We start from the raw sequence: 20,330 nt of genomic DNA on the forward strand, positions 1-20,330 counted from the left end.
GTGCAGCTGGGCTTTAACATTGAGCGCTCGTTTGCACTTCCGCATTTGACCTCCAAATTTTGGAGGTCAAATGCGGAAATGCGCCCAAAAAGGCGGAAATAGACGGTCCCTCCGGCGGCTTCAAAACGCCACTGAGCAACTTCCACTGACATGAATAGCGGAGGGGGCGGAGCTTCGCACCAGTTCAGTCTCTATCCTTTTAATACTCTATGGGTCACCCCCACACATGCATGCACGCGCAGAGGAAGTGTGTCGCTCTGCGCTGTGATTGGCTGAGCTTTGCATCATTTTAGTGCCACGTGAGTTTATAAGTGGGAACCGTAGCAACCAACCCATCATAATTTTTTCTACGGTTCCCACTTATAAACAGTATCTAGATTCTATAACTGTTTGGGGGAGCTCTTTCTCAAGACTTTTCTGCACATACTTTTAATCAACAAGACGCCTTGCTGAGCGAAGTGCCTGTGAAGGAATGAAGGAAATGTGGTGTCATTTGAGGCGAACAGCTGGGAGTGTGTTGGGTACTGTGGGAGTCTTGTTTCTAGTGGCAGTGGCTATCCTCAACGAGGTCTCTTCTTCTAGACTCGACTTTGCAAATGCATCGCCAGATTTGACATGGCCGTCCACTATGAGGTTGAGCAGCGAGGATTCTTGGATTGAAGGGGGAGGTTACTTGCCTTTCAACATCTCTTATCAGCTCCTGGCTGGGGTGCCAGCTGGAAACCGCAGGTTCCTAGCTATTGGTTTAGCATCAGTGAAAAGAATGAAGGGCAGCTATCTTCTCGACACCCTGCACTCCATATTCAGCCATTCGTCCCAGGAAGAACGCTCCGCCATGGTGGTGGTGTTACTGCTGCCGGAGTTCGATTCCCTCTGGAGAGATGGAACGGTGGGGGAAATCAGAGCTGCGTTCACCTCAGAGCTAGAGCAGGGGCAGTTGCTGGTGATGCATGTTCCTCTGCAGTATTACCCCCCTCTGACGAGACTGAAGCGGAACTATAATGATCCTCCCGACCGGGTGTCTTGGCGCTCCAAGCAGAACATAGACTACTCCTTCCTGCTTCACTACAGCGCCGGCCTCAGCCAGTACTACCTCCAGCTGGAGGACGACGTGGCCGCGGCGCACAACTTCCTGTCTACCATCCGCACACGTGTCCAGGAGCAAAACGCAAAGGGTGTCAAGTGGGCGACGCTGGAGTTCTCTGCGCTGGGCTACATTGGAAAACTGTACCGCTCTGCCGAGCTCCCTCAGTTGGCACGCTTACTCTTTGTCTTCTACCAGGAAATGCCCTGTGACTGGCTGCTGACTCACTTCCACAGGTTGATGACCCAGAACGAGCCTATCCTCTTGAAGCCCTCGCTGTTCCAGCACATGGGAATGTTCTCCTCCTTTAGGGGAAACTACAACGCATTAAAGGATTGGGACTTTAAAGAGTGATCCTTCCAATCCCTCAGCACATGGGAATGTTCTCCTCCTTTAGGGGAAACTACAACGCATTAAAGGATTGGGACTTTGAAGAGCTCCAATCCCTCAGCACAGGTCTTCACTGACTTTTACTGAACTTTTTACTTCAGCACTTTTCAACCTATATCTTCATATAATTGGTCCTCACTAATGTTCATGTTAAAATACCACCATTTTTTTCCCACCTACTCAACCTGTGTCTCATATATAGGAGGGCTGTGGGCAGTTCAGGAACTGTCCACCAGTGACATCATCGTTAGGCCGTTTTTTATTTATTTTTTACGATAGAAAGCCTGCACGTGTGTGTGTGTGCGCCACTCATTATGCACTAAAAAACCTCGCGATAACACCAGGCCAGATTAGTATAGCTCTTTGACACTGTCTGTGTCCATTTGGCACTTCTGCTGCTGATGATGATGATGTGGCTGCTGCCCGTTTGTGTTGCTCAGACCCAATTAGAGCAGACTGGGTCCTCCCCGCCCGGGGGCGTCTGGTTGGCACAGAGGCCACCGTGGCACTGGCAGGGACCACAGAAGTCCAACAGAACGACAGACAGACATAATTAGACCCAGTTAGTAGTAGTGGTTCTCAAGCATTTTTATTTCAACAACCGACTCTGAGAATGTATATGAATCCATCTGCATGCATCTTGCATTAACACATACAGTATAGCAGATCTACAAGCTCGAAAAGTCCCACGATATGAGCTTGTTTTTAAACAGTGACATTTTTTTATATAATTTTAAATAGTTGAATATATATATATACCTGCAGGCCAAAGAGAACTTCCCCAGGGAGAGGAAGGCGACGGCCCTATAGTTTAGTTAGTTGAATCGTCAAACAATTGCATTGCATTCACCCATTCACACACGCATTCATACAGCGATGGCAGCGGAAACCATGCAGGGCACCAACCTGCACATTGGGAGTAATTAGGGGGTCAGTGTCTTGCTCAAGGACACTTCGACACTAACTCTGGGGTAGCCCGGGGTCGAACTGACAACCATGCGGTTACCATGCGGTTACCATCCAGCCACTGTACCACTCTAACCCTGAGTCACCGCTCCCCGTAGTAGTAGTAGTAGTTGTTGTTGTGAATTAGAAAACTGGACCTTTGGACTGAATGTTTCCTTTATCCTAGGGAGAAAGAGGGACGTGGCGGCCACGCTGGCTGTGGTGGCCGGCGCTGCCGCCATCGGGGGAACCGAGGCCGGTATGATAGCAGCCCAGGCCGTGGGAATGGGAGGCGGTGCGCGTCCTATAACGTCGGGCGTGAAGAAAATAAGTAAAAAATAACAGAACGCCCCGTAAATCAGACCATTGATGCAGGCAGATTTGATGACGCTTGCATGCCTATATATACGATGATTAATGTTTCCACTTGTGTTGTGTGAGTAAAATGAATAATAGCCTACACATTAGTGAGAGTAAATGAGAAAAGAAGATGACGAGTTAAAATGTTTTTTTTTTTTTTTCGAACCCGCAGCTGGACCTTCTAGCTGTGAGGCGACAGCACTATACCGACTGTGCCACCCAGTTTAAATGTGTTGGTCAATCTATTATACAAATGCTTTAACCCATTCTGACCTGAGATCAGATTCATACGAGGTTTCCGCTGGACACACACTGGTCTGATGAACCCATTCTGACCTGAGATCAGATTAAAAAAATGTCAGTCGTTCTTCGATTTTTCAAAAATAGCAGACCTACAAGCTCGTAGCGCGCCACTCGGTGGCGCGCTATGAGCTTGTAGATCTGATATTTTTCAATAGCTAAAGCATGACATGATGCTGACACCGAAATGGGTTCCCGTTCAGAATGGGTTAACGTATATTGAAGTGTATACCTGAACCTTCGATTGTGTGAAATAAGTCACGAGGGACATTGTCCCAAGTCCCAAGTTCAATGTCAGGTCATCTATCATTTAAAATGTATAATATATATAATGCCGCATTGGTGGAAACGGGCTATGTATGCAAATGTAATGTAAAGGTCTGAGGAAGGGCTATACGGCCCGAAACGTTACCGTAAACGTTACCGTAAATATACTTGGGAGCCTGAAATGGTGTGCCGATTTTTTCATTCTCTATGCAAATGTAATGTAGGCTACTCATTATGGATAATAATTCAATGCATAATCACCTGCTTTGATAAACTGCCTGCAATTAAATCATGTTTAAAATGATATTAAATGATTGACTTTGTCACTTCACGCATCAAGGTTGAGGTATTACATTTCTCTGATGAATAAATGTCACTCCTCGTGGTCATCTGTAAACTGTAAAGATTGGCTCGAGAGATATAAATCGACATCCTCATATAAAAGTATACGTATGCTATTAACATACTGTACTTATACTGTTAACATATAACTTCCTGACAACTATACAGTACAACCACAGATATCTCATTGAAAGCAGAGCCACCATTAATCCTCAATTGTATCTTGCGGCATTCCATAGCTATAAGTGGTTAGAGAGGCTCTTCTGATTGGATGAAAACAAATCCAAAAATGCATTTACATTGAAGTGAAGAGCAGGAGAGACATGGAGACCCCTGTTACTGAACGAACACTTGAATAATATTAACCCTTATTTTTATATACCTTTAAAATCATATTTTTTGGCAATTATTTCTGGCCCACGTGACTAAATACTAAACTACTAAATATACAGATGATTTAGTCGACTATAGGCCTTGATGGCGTCATAATGGTCCCTCCTGTCTTTATTTGTTGAAGAATTGTCAGTACATTTAGCCTTGGTTTTACTCATCATAGCTTAGTGTTTGTTTAGTTTAAGAGTGCCGTTGAGGAAGCCCCATCCACCTGAAATTAAGCCACACCCACATATGCGGTATAGGGGTTAGGCCGGGGTATAGGGAATAGGGAGTAGGGGTTAGGCTGGGGTGCCAAGATTTTTAGTGTGTCAAGAGCTGTATTTCGATTGGGCCTTTTGACTTTCAAGCTTTCAGGAAGAAACCAAAAATACACACAGGGAAGACATGTTTGAATAGTATAACCACACCTGGGGCCCTATTAGAGTAAATCCTAAATCCATACCATTGATTGATTGAAGTATTTAATATGAACAGTTTGGAGGATTACAGTACATTTCAAGCACAACTCAATACAAAAAATGTTAACTGACGACATGCAGCATAAGACATTATACTTGTTTACAACAGGGTCCACCCTTTTCAATTCATCAGAACATTTAGAGACGTATAGACAAATATACACTTATACACCTATATACCGTAAGCAAAAACTGGAGGGGTCCCTGGCGACCCCAGGGACCCCCTAGGGACCCCCGCATGGTAAAGGTCATTACACACTGGCGAATTAGCGACGCGATGCGAATAAGCGATCTGAAAATGCGAAATATTGCATGTTGCAGTTCGCCTGCGAATCTCTTCAAAATACGACACCAGAGCGAACAAATAAAGAGCGAAAACGGTTGCATTTTCGCACATTCGCACATTCGCCACTGATGTGGAAGCTTGCATGGACTTCAATTGTTTTTTTTTAAATGCGAATTATTCGCACAAATATATCGCGTCGCCAATTCGCCAGTGTGTAATGACCTAAACTCTGTCATTTCTCAACCGTTTTGGACGGGGATGGGTTCGTTGGAATCGTGCATTATAACAATGTGCAAGAAAATATTTAAAAATAACTTTATGTTTGTGGACAATCAAAATATGTTGGAAATGTTAATATGGTGTCATTAAATTAATCTTGATATGGCAGACTCACTATCTAGAAAATAAAAACATGGCACTTGCTCTGTCACCAGTTGGCAACACTGGTTGCCAAGCCTGCATATTTCCAGCCTAACGTGGATTCATTCACAGTTGCTTGTCTGGTTTGGTTTTTGGAGGCTGCTTAGCTTATTTCTGTCAGGACAGTTGCCACCACTGGCAACAACCCATAACATCCCATCGTCTGCACGGCACGGCTAGTCGAGCAGTTCTGTTTGGCTGCCTCGTCTCCAGCCATGTTGCCTCAGAATTCTTTAGGGTCACTAATTTGAGCATAACAGCGGAGCGCAGCTAAAAAGCGGCACAACGTCAGCAGCAGACCCACAGATAATAATAATGCAGCTGGTGATTAATTTATTTAATCAATTTGGGCTTGTTTCTTCATGTGTCTGCTATCTCCCTCCCCCTCCGAGGGAGGGCAGAATCCAAAAGAGCCGGCCGGCCTGCTGGCTCCCTCCCTTAGTATCAAATCAAACTTTATTTGTATAGCACCTTTACAACAGCCAAAGCTGACCAAAGTGCTGAACAGAGTAAAAACAAGACAGTAGAGCATAGCAATATAAAACAATGAAAAGAGACAATACAATTTAAAACAGAGCATAAATAGCACAGAGCAGGAAATCAATATACAGGTAGATCAGGTGCAGTTATAAAGGCGAGGGAGAACAGATGAGTTTTGAGGAGGGATTTAAAAGCCCCTATTGACTCGGCAGATCTAATATGGAGGGAGAGCTTGTTCCAGAGTTTGGGGCCCGCAGCCGCAAAAGCACGATCACCCACTGCTCCTCTTACTAGTCGTTAAAAAAGAAATAAAACCACCTTAAAATCTATTCTGAACCTAACAGGGAGCCAATGGAGAGAGGCCAAAACTGGGTTCATGTGGTGCTTATTTGTTTATTAAATTTAAAATCTTCATCAAAAATGACGCCGAGGATTTTAACAAAGGGATGTAAATTAGCTGGCCAAACTAGGGGTCAAACTAGAGGGTTTTCATGATTCTGAATCCATTCCAAGCATTAGTTTTTCACGAAAAACACTCCTTCGGCTTAAAAAGGCCATAGACGTCATCACAAAATGTGATGAGGTCAGCACATTTGGTGTCTGGCCGTTTTTAGCCCATGGATTGTTTTTCGTGCAGAACAAATGTATTCAGAATCATGAATAACCCCCTTAGTTTGACACGTCACATGCTATTTAAAGCATAATGAAATTTAAAACATTTTGCCATATTGGCTGTTGATGGTACCCCAACTTTCAGCAGCTGTCAAAAATTACTCTAGGGTGGTTGGATATAAACCATAAAATTCTTGGTAAGAAATGTATTCCCAGATTTGACTGCAGGTAATACTGATAATATTGTTACGGTTCCGAACCCGGGTTCGAACCCTCCACCCCAACCTTCCACTTCTGGCGTTCCTGGGCACAACCCACTGCGCCATCACCGCTCTTCCACCTAGTCAGGTCCACCTCTGTGTTCCCCTCCCCCTCTGACGAGCTGCCTGGGTGTGGCACTGCACACCTGTTTCCATTCAACCATGATCACCAGAGTCTTCAAGAACCCTGCCTTCCCTCCACTCCTCGCCAGATCTTCCCATAGAAACGCCTGGCAAGTACAGTTTCTCTCTACTCTGTTGCTGTTCGTACTCTGTAGAGCTTTTGTGTGTTTTAGCTGCAGTGTTAGCTGTTTTGCTAATTTGTTCCTCTCATCCTCCAGACCTGGCTATCTGCCGTGCCACGCCTGGATCTCGTCACCACTTTGCTCAAGACTGTTTGTTTGGCTGCCGATCTACAAGCTCGTCCCCGACTACTCTCTTGGATTTCCCCTAGGTATAGCTTTATATTATATATATCCTCATACACGTAGATACATATCTACCTATTTATACGATAAGAGTATTTATGTATTTATATGGATTTATATATATAACTATACATTGTCATTATCCTGCTCAATTTGGACAATAAAGTGTTTAATTGTCTTCCTGTCTCCTGAGTGGTTGCATTTGAGTTCGGAACACAACTCAGTCTTAACAAATATCCCCTGACTAATAGGCCTACAAGCTATGCACATCATGGCTGTGACAGCTTGTAGATCTGTTCTTTTCGAGGCACAAAGGAGATAGCATGTAGTGGAATAATTAACCCAAATGTGACAAAGTCATGTCATGTCTATATGCATGGTGCCTGCCTTAAGATATGCCCTCAGTCAGGAGTCACATCGTAGCCAATATCATTGTGAACACAATTAAGTGGTCTCAAACATTGCATTATATTAACTTCAAGACCCTCCTCCGGAAACAGGCTACAGGCCTCCTCCGCTTTTATGGGAACCAATCAAATTGTTGCATTCACCGGAACCTGCCGGTGAAGTAGGCGGGATATATTGCACGTAGCTTCATGTGGCACACTTACCTATACGGTTTATATATCAATAGGACTAACTAAATATCTATACTATATATGAAGTATTGCAGAACCTTATTTAACACATACTGTCACAAAGGTAGAATGTAATGTATTATTAACAGGTCTAACTGATTTAATCACAAATACATTGTAGGCTTGGAGCAGAGAGCAAGGAGCTCCCTGAACACACAGCTGCTGGATCGCAGTTTGAGATATTTCACCAAGATTATAGAACTGACCCCTGGGGTGTGCTAACAGCTTCTAACCAAGACATTGTTTTCACAGGCCTGGCTGTAAATAACTCTACGCAGTTCACTTCATGAAGTCACCACAGTTTTGCATGTCCCAACTGTGTCAGCCCGTGTACCTTAGCTGACCAATATTCATCATATATCTGAGCAATATTCATCAGTACATTCTGACCACATTATGAACATATATATGATCTACCTGCACAAACTCACAATGAATCACATCGCAACACGATGAGCTGTCAATCCCGCTCTGTCAGTGTTACAGGAGGTCAGGCTCTCTGTGTTCACATTCCAAAGACAGAACCTATAGTTTCCAGTATGGAAGTTAATGAAATATAACAACCATTGCAACAGGGCTGCCAAGTATTAACACCTTTGCACGCCACATGCGCCACACTTGCAATTCCACATTCCACACACTCATTTTCCCCTCTCACTTCTTCATAAATGACATACCTTGCTACTCGGGGGCCTGTCCTATACTTGCATTGAGGGCAGGCGGCATGCTTTCAAATGCCCCCGCAAACTGATAGTCAGAGGCCTGGAATCCTATATGCCATATGGAGCCTATATATTCTATAAATGTTAGAGGTGATTCATTTCAATGCCTTTTCAATCAATCAATGAATGCCTCTTCATCGTCTTGGGGTCATGCTTCTGCAGCTACTATTGGAATGCATCAAATGATACGCATATCTCTCTCTCTCTCTCTCTCTCTCTCTCTCTCTCTCTCTCTCTCTCTCTCTCTCTCTCTCTCTCTCTCTCTCTCTGCACTTAAATCTAAATCATGTTTGATATAAAGTGTGTGTGTGTGTGTGTGTGTGTGTGTGTGTGTGTGTGTGTGTGTGTGTGTGTGTGCGTGCGTGCGTGCGTGCGTGCACGCACGCTTCCGTGCATGAATTCACATCATCAATAATCGTGCATATAGCTTTATTACAGAGACACCGTCCTAGACAGGTTATTACAAACATAATAATAATAATAATAATAATGGCGCATCATCGGCGTCCAAGTGAGCAGGCTTGACGCGGTCTACGGCGACCCGCTCATGAGGCCTGCCTCCCGCGTCCACGACAACGTCCTCAACGCCCGCCGCCGCCGCCTCCGGAACACGGCTGAGGGGTCCGTCGCCGCAGAGGGGCCGGAGGAAGACGTCACCCGACGTTATAGGACGCGCACCGCCTCCCATTCCCACGGCCTGGGCTGCTATCATACCGGCCTCGGTTCCCCCGATGGCGGCAGCGCCGGCCACCACAGCCAGCGTGGCCGCCTGCACGTCCCTCTTTCTCCCTCCAGCCATGACCGGCATGCTCTTCCCAACTTTCTTGAGGTAGCTCATGGTCGCACGATGCTCTGGTCTGGACAGCAAGCTGCAAAAAGTACAGATGAAGATGATGAGGATGATGATGATGTGACTCTCTAGCTCTTTTGTCTGTTGTTGTCGTCTGCTCTTTGTTTTTTGTATGACTGCTCTAACTGTCATGGTGGGAGGGGGGGGGGGGATCACATGCAGTGAAATGTGACCATCAATTTCATAGTAATAGACGGTGAATCGTGACCATCAATTTGTCTACATTTAGTCAATTTACTGATTGCTGAGAAATGAGGAGACAGAAAAGAGACGTTGCAGGAAACACAATTTGGACTTAAAGCTACAATCAGTATGTTTTATGTATGCCTTCCTCCTCTTCTGGCAGAAGGAAGTATCATGATGGAAATGTGCTTTTTCCATCTCGAGTTTTGGCCAACAAAATGAAGCCTTTAGAAGCATATATGTTTATTTCAATATATCCCATAATACACCGACCTGCACCGAGACACCAGGATCTCTTGATGTTGAATTCAATATTATCCATAGTGTTGAATGAATGTGTACCACGATAAGAGGCACAGTTCACAAAGCCGCATACTGTACCTGTTACAAAGGTGACGTACAGTATGTCAGTGTTGCCGTCAGAGCTATCGAGCCAAGCACCTCCAAACCGTCCTGTCGTGAGACAGAGACAAGATACAATATGTGGTTACTATAGACTCGCACTCGATCAGAGATGTGTGCACATGCAGATATGAACAACACAGTTAGTGCACATGGCATTCTAGGAGGCAGACAGACACCAGTTAGAGTCTAATTATTAGACCCATCTCACCAATACCAATTCATGTTAAACATCCTGCTAAATAGCTATTGAGGACATTCAATACACACACACACACACACACACACCCATCATTAGCAAAAGACAGTGAATGTGGAAAATGTTCTGCGTATACCTGAGTTTCAGAGATGGTGAGTGGTGTCCTTCAGCAGGAGAGTGGCGTTATGGTGTTATGGTATATGTTATATGGTTCAGAATTGGCGGGGCTACAGGTACGCTATATGGTTCTTAAAAGCGTATACAGCAGCTTTCCAGACCTGTGGAGACCTGTTGAAAATGAGCGGCCGCGGATAGTTTGACACAAAAATGTGGAAAGTCAAGCCGGGCTGGTGAACTGAAGTCCACCCCCGTGGGATGGAAGGATCAAGGGTTGAGTCCATGTTTCTGATATCAGGGAGGAGTTCTCCAGAGGTGAGGGGCAGAGCGGCTGAAAGCACTCTTGACGCCATGGTGGACAGACGGGCTGGGAGGACTTTCAGAGTGATGGAGTGATTTAAGAGTTTTCATTTCACACAGCAGCACCACCACCGACATCATCCATATAGTCTCTAATGTTATCGTTATCATAATAAGCCACCGTCTGCTATACGTTTGATTACCTCATTAACTAGTTACAACGGACATGACCTTTGTTGTTCAACAACTCTTTTCAACGTGCAGTGGTGAAGAAGGTTGGCCTATACTGTACAGTATGTACATTTTATTTGTAGGCTGTATAACACTTCTGACAGAGAGAACTCACAAAGTGCGAAAAATACAACAGAAACAAAAACATAGCATGACACATTCAGATGCTTAAAAACAACAAAAAAATCACAGGCATTCCACAAATGCTTGTTTAAACGGTAGTGTGTAATAATAATAAACTTCATTAAAATGCAGCACAAAGTGCTTTACAGAAGAAAAGCTAAGAGATAATCCAGCATTAAAAAAAAATCAAAATCAATAATGGCATAAAATAACATTCAAAAGAAAACATTACATTAACATTAAAACGTGAAAAACATTTAAAAAAAACCATTAACTGGCAGCAGGGAGATGAAAACAAAAAATAAAGTGGGTGTCGAGCTGTGTTTTAAAAACGACCACAGGGGCTGCCTGTCTAAGGTAAGACACAGATATTCCAGGTCGTAAGAGCCGGTTCTTAAAAACGTACGCAGGGGAAGCATCTTTCAAGACCTGTGGAGGGGCATTCCATACCTTTTTGGTTTTTGACATATTAATGACATAGTGTTGAAAATGAGCGGTATGTATTCTCCTTTAGGCGTCCTGCTCACGGATAGTTTGACACAAAAATGTGGAAATTCAAGCTGGGCTTGAGAACTTCTTCCACAGGTCTGGTATCAGCCTCTGGTATCTATATCTTCTTTGTATTGTTGTTGTATCCTTTTTTTTTTATCCTTTTTTTTTGAGGGGCGCTGGTATATGGTTTTTGATGATTGCATCATTATGGCAACCAAGTCTATGGGATTCTTATTTTGTTTAGAGCACTTATCACGTGAATAGTTTGCCAGCCAAGTCTATGGACTTTGAGGTTAATATTATTACAATGTTTGTTTATAGAGCACTTATGATGTAAATCGTTTGCCAGATTATATGACCTATATCCTGTTGTTCCTGTTCCTGCTGCCTTCATGGTGATTGTCGCTCTATGGATTCTCGTGTACTTGATCAGATGTGTTTGTTTTACTTTGCAACTGATTAATAATGCAACAACCTGTTTGAGCACAGGTAGAGAGCATATCATGTGTTTGGGGATGTTTAAAGTAATGCTATTTTGAATCTGACATTGGGCGACCTCTAGAGGCCCTCAGTAAGTAGACAGTTGGATATAGAGAAATGTTCTCTCTAAACTGAATGATGGATACAATGCATGTAACCTGGATACCATACCCTGATGGGACATTCCGTTTGACCCTTTTTTATTTTTATTTTTTATTTACTATGTTCATTAGTACTTTCAATACTAGTTTACTAATTACTTTTACTGTCTTGCACTGTCTGTCTTTCTTCTATTTGTCTTGTTCTGACCTTGCAGGAGGGGGGGGGGGGGGGGGGGGGTATTTACATACAAACAAAATGTACACATATTATGTTTATTCATTGCTGCATCAAAAAAAAATATATATGTTATTTCCTCAGCTTGACACCCAAGCCAGCTGCCATACAGCGTTTCATATCTTTGAGGTTTGAGGCTAGTATAAGCCCGGCTAACAACACACAACTGCTACACAGATAAGCATCATTCTCATCCGCCAGTGGCTTTTCGAGACCAATGGGCCCACCATTGTATAAGCCCATGACAATTTGACCAATATCGATCGCCATAATAACGAAAAAGAACACATTTGAAAAACATTTAATAATACTGCTGTGCATTAAATGCATTCAAAATATTTGAGGTAACTATATATACCTACAGTATAGAGTAGACTATACTAAAAGTAATAAATGTATACATTGCATTGAGTTTTAACCCATTCAGGACGGGAACCCATTTAGGTGTTTTAACCGTTATGTATAGCAAAGCAAAGCAAAGTTCTTTGTTTACCCAGGGAAGTGGACTAAGCCAAGGACTTGTTTACAGCCACACCCTGCTCATAGAACATTTCATGGTAGGGGTTCAATGCCTTATGTTATACTTATGTTATACATTTTTGATTAGATTTTTGGAAAAGTCTTGAAAATGTGGCACAAATCTTTGAATATGTATATTCTTTCAGAGCGAACGTTTTCAACTGAAATCTTTGCTTCTATGGGGGGCCCCCTGGAACAACATGTTTTCAGATGGGGGGGTCCGTGGCCACATACATATAATTCTATGGGTCCTTGACATCATGAAAAATCACCTGCACTGAAATAGAAACATTTATGGTTTTAAGAAAACTGTTTTAGAAGCCTTTTTTTTTTAATCGACCTGAGTCCTGAATGGGTTAAGTGGAGTTGACCATTCCTTCTCTAATTCTGTCTTCCTTCGGTATATGACAAATGTCTTGGGAGGACACATATTATTCACTAAGCATCTAATTTATAATGCCACACAGTTGTCAACAAAGATAAATAAATGCATGTCATTGCATTGAGTTTTAAGTGGCGTTGTTGACCATTCGGTCTCAGTCTAATCCTCGAGTCTTTCTTCTGTACTCGACCAATGTCTTTTGGAGAACACGTTTATAATTCAGACGTTAAACGAATCACTAAAGCTTCTGTCGGGGCACGGCGACAAAACGTCGGGAGCATAGCAGCGATTTCGCCGAGAACAGCCGATCTATAGCAGCTCACGACTCGTCCAGTCACAACACGTTGTGAGCTTGTAGATCTGCTATTTTTGTTTTAATCTTGAAAATGTGGTCTTTGAATATATATTCTTTCAGGGCGAACGTTTTAAACTCAAATCTTTGCTTTTGAGGGGTTAATTCCTGGAATAACATATTTTCAGATGGGGGGGGGGGGGGGGGGGAGGGGCTTGTCGGTAGCCATTTACGTATCATTTTTGGGGTCCTTGACATGAAATATTGAGCACCACCGATATCGAAACATAGGGTATTTCAGAAAACTGTCAGGATTTAGAATACATTTTTTTATTTATTTCGACGTCTGGCCTAAATGGGTTTACACTTTACACACCACCATGCAGCTAACAACTCTAACATGTCCCCTCTGATCCCCCCCCCCCCCCCCAAGCACCCGCAGCCAACCAGCCTGTGTGTGTGTGTGTGTGTGTGTGTGTGTGTGTGTGTTCACATTGTTTATTTTAGCCCTCATTAAGATGCGGTGGGGGTGGCTTTTTCCCCCCTTCTCTCCGGGGCTCGGTGGCCAGTGTGGCGGTGAGTGGTGAGGGGGGGAGTGTGTGTGTGTGTGTGGGGGGCGGTAGAGGGGTGCATGGGGCTTGTGGTGGTGGTGGTGGACCCCTTGGGCTGCCCAGGGAGCCATCTCTCACCCCCCGCCCCCACCAACCCGCCACACCAACCCCTCTCACCCAACCTCTTTCGCCCTCACCCCATCTGGCCTTCCCTCCCTCCGTCACACCCTGTGGCAACCATGTGGTGACTGCGGCTGGTGGGCTGGGCCTGGGCTGGGCTGGGGGGACGGGGGGCTTCAGGGGCTAGTCAGCATGCATGGGCACGAACTATAAGTAAACCCAAGTGGGAGAGTGTTGGGGTGTCGTAGACCATGGCGGCCACTAGAGGGTGCTCTTGGCTACAGTAATCAGTGGGGAAGGAGGAGGAACTCTCACCAAATTAAGCAGACAGACAAGACAGACAGACAGACAGACAGACATCGTTCGTGTGTGTGTGTGTGTGTGTGTGTGTGTGTGTGTGTGTGTGTGTACTGCATGTCTGTGTTTTCATGAATGTTTGTGGGGGGTTGGGGGGGGGGTGGCAGGAGAAGAGGAGGAGGAGGGGGGGGGGGGGCAAAGTTTTTAGTTTCAAAATGTGAGAACCTGCAGTAAACATCTGAGTGATCATGATTGATTGGCTTTGTTTTTTCCCCCAAATAATACGATGCCACCTGAGTCACACACAAGACATCAGTGGTGTGTCGACTGTTCCTTTGTCTCTGAGAATGAGTAAGCCTATTTTTCTAAAAGTCTGACAAAACAAAAACGATTAGTTGGATTGCTCTGTTATACACGCATGCACGCACGCACAGACAAACAGACAGACTTCAAACCCAACACGCGAGAAGATTTACCTTGCAATTTATGTGTTACGTTAGTGTGTCAATGCCCGGAGGGAATATCTGTCTGGTATGTGGAGAATTATTGCTCTCTCTGTGTGTGTGTGTGTGTGTGTGTGTGTGTGTGTGTGTGTGTGTGTGTGTGTGTGTGTGTGTGTGTGTGTGTGTGCGTGTGCGCGTGCGTGCGTGTGTGCGCGCACGGTTGTGCAGCTCTACAAGGCTGTGTGTATTGTGTATTTTCAGAACAACCAAAACAAATCCTTATTGTGCCTTTCTAAAAGAAGAATCAGGAAATGTCAAGTCGGACACGCTGATAATCCAAGGTGTTCAAGCTGTATGTGCGCCGTGCACACGCACGCGTGTCTGAGCATCCGTGCACGTGCACACTGTACATCTCTCTCTGTGTGTGTGTGTGTGTGTGTGTGTGTGTGTGTGTGTCTTTGTGCTAAAGTGAACTAGCAGGTTCCCTTTCAGAGCTGTGGCACATCGAAACGGGAGAGAGAAGGTCTTTGAAGTTGTAGGTCTGCCATCCATCTCCATCTCTCTCTCTCTCTCTCTGCATCTCTCTCTCTCTCTCTCTCTCTCTCTCTCTCTCTGTGCATGGCTTTCTTTTCATGCCAGCCACTGCGGAGGCCCAGGCCCATTATAGAGAGCAATGCTCTGCCCCTCCCTCGTTCCGTGCACGGTGCACAGAACGACAAACCCAGCCCAGACCACACTCACTCACTCACGCACGCACGGACGGACGGACGGACGCCCCCGCGCGGCATGGCAGGCATGGCCGGGACGCTTATCACTATAAAAGTCGTTTAGTGCCTCGGAAACGCTAGCAACAGAGCGTCAATTGTTTTGCTGACAAATGTGCCACTGACTGACTGACTGACACACACACAACGGGGGCCATCCATCCCAGTTCAACACGCAGACACAATGTGCAAGCGCGGCCGCGGGGATGAGTTTGAATTCACAAAGAGGGGTCCTTGAGGAGTTCCAGGGGGTCCCCAGTTAAATGGAACCAAGTTAGTCGACCCTTATGGGTCTGTAACTCTGAGGCCCCTTTTCCACCGGTTGGTTCCCAGTGGGAACCGGTTCAGTTATTTTTTTGGTTTTTAGTCCATGTGAGCCAGAGTTCCAAAATTGGAACGTTTATTATGAATTGAGTGTGCAAAACCATACCTATGTTAGATTGTTATCACCATGAAACTTCCAAAGTTGAGTACTTACACGAAGACAACGATTTATTGTATTACAAATTTTACATTTAAAAAAATGCAAATGAGGCATTACGTAGGAAAATATGCGAAATAATCGAAAATGTGAAAAAGCTACTACTGTGGAAGGGACGGGTTATCATGTATTGACTTGTATTGATCCTTTTCTTCACCAATGTTGGAGCTCTGGCTCATGGACTAAGAACCAAAAAGAACTGAACCGGTTCCCATTGGGAACCAACCGGTGGAAAGGGTCTCTGAGAGTGTACAAATGGAACCATTTGGACCCTAACGTTAATTAAATTTTACAATATACATTGGGGGTCCCATAGATTAAATAGGGGTCCGTAGACTGATGCAGGTCAAACTGGGTGTCCCCTTAATAAGATGGTTGAGAATCAGAGCCATACAATTCCTCTCTAATGTGGGGGTCCCTGGCACATCTCTTTTCAAAAGGGGGTCCGCGGGTATAATGGTTGGAATAACGTGTTCCTTCCACGCGCTATATACGGTCCAACCAGGGAACCCCCCCCCCCCCTGTCAGGTGTAAAAGGAGCGACTTGGGACACTCAAGCATGAAGGAAGCATGATGAGTTCAAGTCCGTTTGCTCTCCCCAGGTTGGCGGAGGGTGTGTGTGTTGCAGAGACCATTTAGAGAGCACAATGGGGCACAATGGGAGAGACAGTGGAGTGGAAAAGCCTTAAGCAAAAGAAGAGGCGATTCACCTGCAGTGCATGCAGGTCCAGGAGCTGGCCTCTGATCTCCATCTGCCCACACTGTCTGCAGTGCCCCTCCCTCCCCCAGGGTCTCCTCTCTGATCTAAAAGTGCACGCACGGAGGGTCTCCCTTTACTCGCCAGCAGCAATGATAATAATAATAATAATAATAATAATAATAGTCACATTTGGAATGAACACGGACAAATAAGGAAGGCAAGACTTATATATACAAGACGAGGAGGAAGAGGGCGAACGAACTAAGGAGTGTATAATATAGGAGAGTATATTGATCCCGTAGCTGCACTCCTCTCCTCACGTATATAGAGAAGAGAACGTTGCACACTATTATATACTGTGTCTGTGATGTGTCAGGGAGAGAGGCCCCTCTGGCCTAATGGCTTTTTAGAAGCTCCATTAGGTGGGTGGTGGTTTTTGAAGGGAGCCATGGTTTAAGTAAGTAACAAGAGGGCCTGTCAGGATGCTTTAATCCATTTCGGGCGGGGACCCGTTTTTGGTGTTATAGGCATTATATGTCACGCTTTAGCTATTGAAAAATAGCAGACCTATACAAGCTTGTAGGTCTGCTATTTTTGAAAAATGGAAGAGCGACTGACACACAGAAACATAGCTTTTTTCAGAAAAACTTGTCGGGATTCAGAAGACATTTTTTAGAATCTGATCTCGGCTCAGAAGAATGAAAACGGTCAGGGATGTGTATATAGAAGACATATTTTTAGAATCTGATCTCGGGTCAGAAGAATGAAAACTGTCAGGGATGTGTGTATATAGAAGACATATTTTTAGAATCTGATCTCGGGTCAGAAGAATGAAAACTGTCAGGGATGTGTATATAGAAGACATTTTTTAGAATCTGATCTCGGGTCAGAATGGGTTAAGCGTTAATAAGACGGACACTAGTGTTACTGCTCCGGCCTGTCTGTCATGCCACAAAGAAGCACAGCGGTTAGTTGAGAGTTCAATGCCTTGGGGGGGGGCGCGGGTCGGTTCTGGAAAACTGCTCGTCTTCGTTGCTTGATACTGCACTTCCTGACCCATTTGTCAAGTCCCGCCCGTGGTTGTGCCCCTATATACTGTATATATATATATATATATATATATATATATATATATATATATATATATATATATATATATATATGTTCGCACCTATATTGGTTACCGTTTCGTATGGTTGGTGAAAAATCCTTTTCTCTCCGTCCACTGTATTGACATTGAAACAACGTGTTTTTTTCCCCAGTTGCTTCGCATTGACATTCGGCGTGTCTTCAATTCTTATTTTAAACTTTGTCTCTCAGTATAAACTAAAGGAACATCTCAGGTGCAGTACAGTGAGTGACTGCGTATAAAACTATGTTATTCTTTACCAAAAGAATGGTGTGCTGGCCCTATATACCTCCTTCCATGATGGCCCTATTGGCCCTGCAGCACCCACTGTCGAGGTGCGTGTAAATAGGTATATATGCACTATAAAGGATGTTAGCACGTTCCTCATACACAACCATAAGGCAGAACCAGGGGGGGCGGAACCATGCAGGCTATAGGACAAGGCAAGAAAAGGCCTGCTGGTTGGTCAGTCAGGGACCAATCATGAAGGCTGACGATGGGTCAATTAAATCGAGCGGATGAACTGTTATAATATACGAAGGAACAGTCTCCTGGAGTTTAAAGCGGCGGGCGACAGTCTATAAGGCGTCGTATTTTACGGAAGTGCGTTTTTTTGTCTATATACGTGCAGTGCCGGTTCTAGGCCTTTTGAGGCCCCAAGCGACATATTTTTATGAGGCCCCCCTCCTGCTTGGCCACGCCGGGGGAATTCTTTTTTTTGTAAATTTGCCATGAAAATGCTTCAATCTGGTGCAGACATAAAATACAATAAAATCTTCTCCCTGTGACGAGGCCCCCTCAGTGGTTGAGGCCCCAAGCGACCGCTTGGTTCGCCTATGCCTAGAACCGGCCCTGCTGATACGACAGTGGTGCCAGATTACATACATGTATACACCAGTAAGACGCGGGAAGCCATAACCATATAAGGAGTCCCCAAAGCAGCTATACGTCCAAATATGGAGTGTGTTGCATCAATCACAAACAAATCACTCAGCTCCATATATGGGCACAAAGGGGGGACACAGACAGACAGACAGACAGACAGGATCTGCTAGGTCTCATAGTAAGTGCTCACTGCATTCGCAAACATATCGTCAAGACCTGGAGGCGTGATCAATGCCATTTGGCTATTCTGAGTGTCCAAAGTGCCAGTTTATTCAGTTGCCGATCGGTAAAGTCACTGTGCCTCTGAGCTCTACGTTTTTTGCTTGCAATCAATTATATTTCTAATTCCTCGTCTCCTTGTGCCCCCAGTGTTCCACGCCGCCTGCCTGCCGACCAGCTCAACATAGCCCTACACAGCCCCAAGCCTATTTTAGTTTTTTCCTGTTTTGCGAGTAAATACCTGAGTTTGTATTCATCTGAGTTCTGAGTTCTGCTTTTGGGTCCTATCATATTAAACCTATCTAGTCGACTAAAACTAGACTATAACACTAAAACATTCCGGGTGACTAAAATGTGACTAAAACTAAATGAACACTATTCAAGAGACTACGACTAAAGTAGAAATCTTTTGCCAAAAAAAAACAAACACTGGGTGTCATGGAGGAGGAGCATTGCCGATGTCTGCGGTGACGTTGGTGTACAGCGGATGCCTCGTTGTCCTCACCACCTTGTAGGACAGATGATTGATCCCATCCATTGCCATGTTCCGCCTGGTGCCGCGGAGAAGTTCCGACCTCCTTGGGTTGGCTTGGTTGAGTTTATCTCTCGCATGAGGGATGTTCCTGTAATACCCCACCTTTCCACCGGGACGTGACACAGACATGCCTTTATACACAATCCTTTCATAAATGTCGTCGTCCTCTCCTCCCCAGCCCCAGTAGTTATTTGGGAAGCCGTTGATTTTCAAAAACTGCTCTTTGTTCAACGCACTTACACCGCCGTAAAAAGTGTGATAAAGTAACCCGAAGTTCCACTTCTCAAGGCCGGAGATCAGATGTCTGGGCTGGCCGGAGCAGCCGTATATGTTCCGGTCGTCCATCGGTATCAGGTCGACGTCGCTGAACACAAAGCAGTCATAGTTGTCATCGTTCAGAGCCTCGCGGTAACCGACGTTCATCAGCTTAGCTCTGTTGAACGTCCCGTTTCCGTGCTGGTGGACGACATAGACCCCGTAGTCGTTCTGCTGCCTCCGGAGGATGGGGTGGAGGTAGCGAAGCCAGACTTTGAGGTGCTCCTCTCGGTCCCTGAAGGGAATGATCACGGCCACCTTCTGGGAGGCCACGCAGTCCCCGGGTCGATGGCGGCCGCCAGGCTCGACGTCGGGGTTCTGCTTGAGAATCTGGTCGAGGCTCGCCCTGGAACCGAACTCCACCTTCAGAGGACCGACATGGAGTGGAGAGATGTCGGGGCATGGTGGTGGTGGTGGTGGTGCAGCTTCGGCTGGTGTGGGCGGTGTGGCTGTTGGCGCAGCCAGCGGGAAAATGACTGTCAACACACAGCCCAGCAACAACAGCTTAAACATCTGTTTAAACATGGGCATTTTCACTCACAAACCTGTAACAGATTAGTGTTGAGTGACATTGAGTGTATAGCCAGACGAAGGGGT

At 45.0% G+C, this 20,330-nt stretch overlaps 2 protein-coding genes across 2 annotated transcripts; one reads left to right on the forward strand and one right to left on the reverse strand.

Annotated features, from left to right (window-relative positions):
* Nucleotides 1-628: 628 nt before the first annotated feature.
* Nucleotides 629-1,438, forward strand: LOC308313813 (alpha-1,3-mannosyl-glycoprotein 4-beta-N-acetylglucosaminyltransferase C-like; the record flags this gene model as incomplete). The annotated part of the gene is made up of 1 exon (XM_080761141.1): nucleotides 629-1,438. One exon carries the CDS (start codon nucleotides 629-631, stop codon nucleotides 1,436-1,438), a length of 810 nt encoding a protein of 269 aa, XP_080617267.1.
* Nucleotides 1,439-19,319: 17,881 nt separating this feature from the next.
* On the reverse strand, nucleotides 19,320-20,264 carry LOC308313814 (beta-1,4-galactosyltransferase 1-like; the record flags this gene model as incomplete). The annotated part of the gene is made up of 1 exon (XM_080761142.1): nucleotides 19,320-20,264. The coding sequence occupies one exon, from the start codon at nucleotides 20,262-20,264 to the stop codon at nucleotides 19,320-19,322; it is 945 nt and encodes a 314-aa protein (XP_080617268.1).
* Between the last annotated feature and the right edge of the window lie 66 nt (nucleotides 20,265-20,330).

This window comes from Protomyctophum bolini (assembly GCF_963924005.1).
Source record: "Protomyctophum bolini genome assembly, chromosome: 4".
Classification (NCBI taxonomy): Eukaryota; Metazoa; Chordata; class Actinopteri; order Myctophiformes; family Myctophidae; genus Protomyctophum; species Protomyctophum bolini.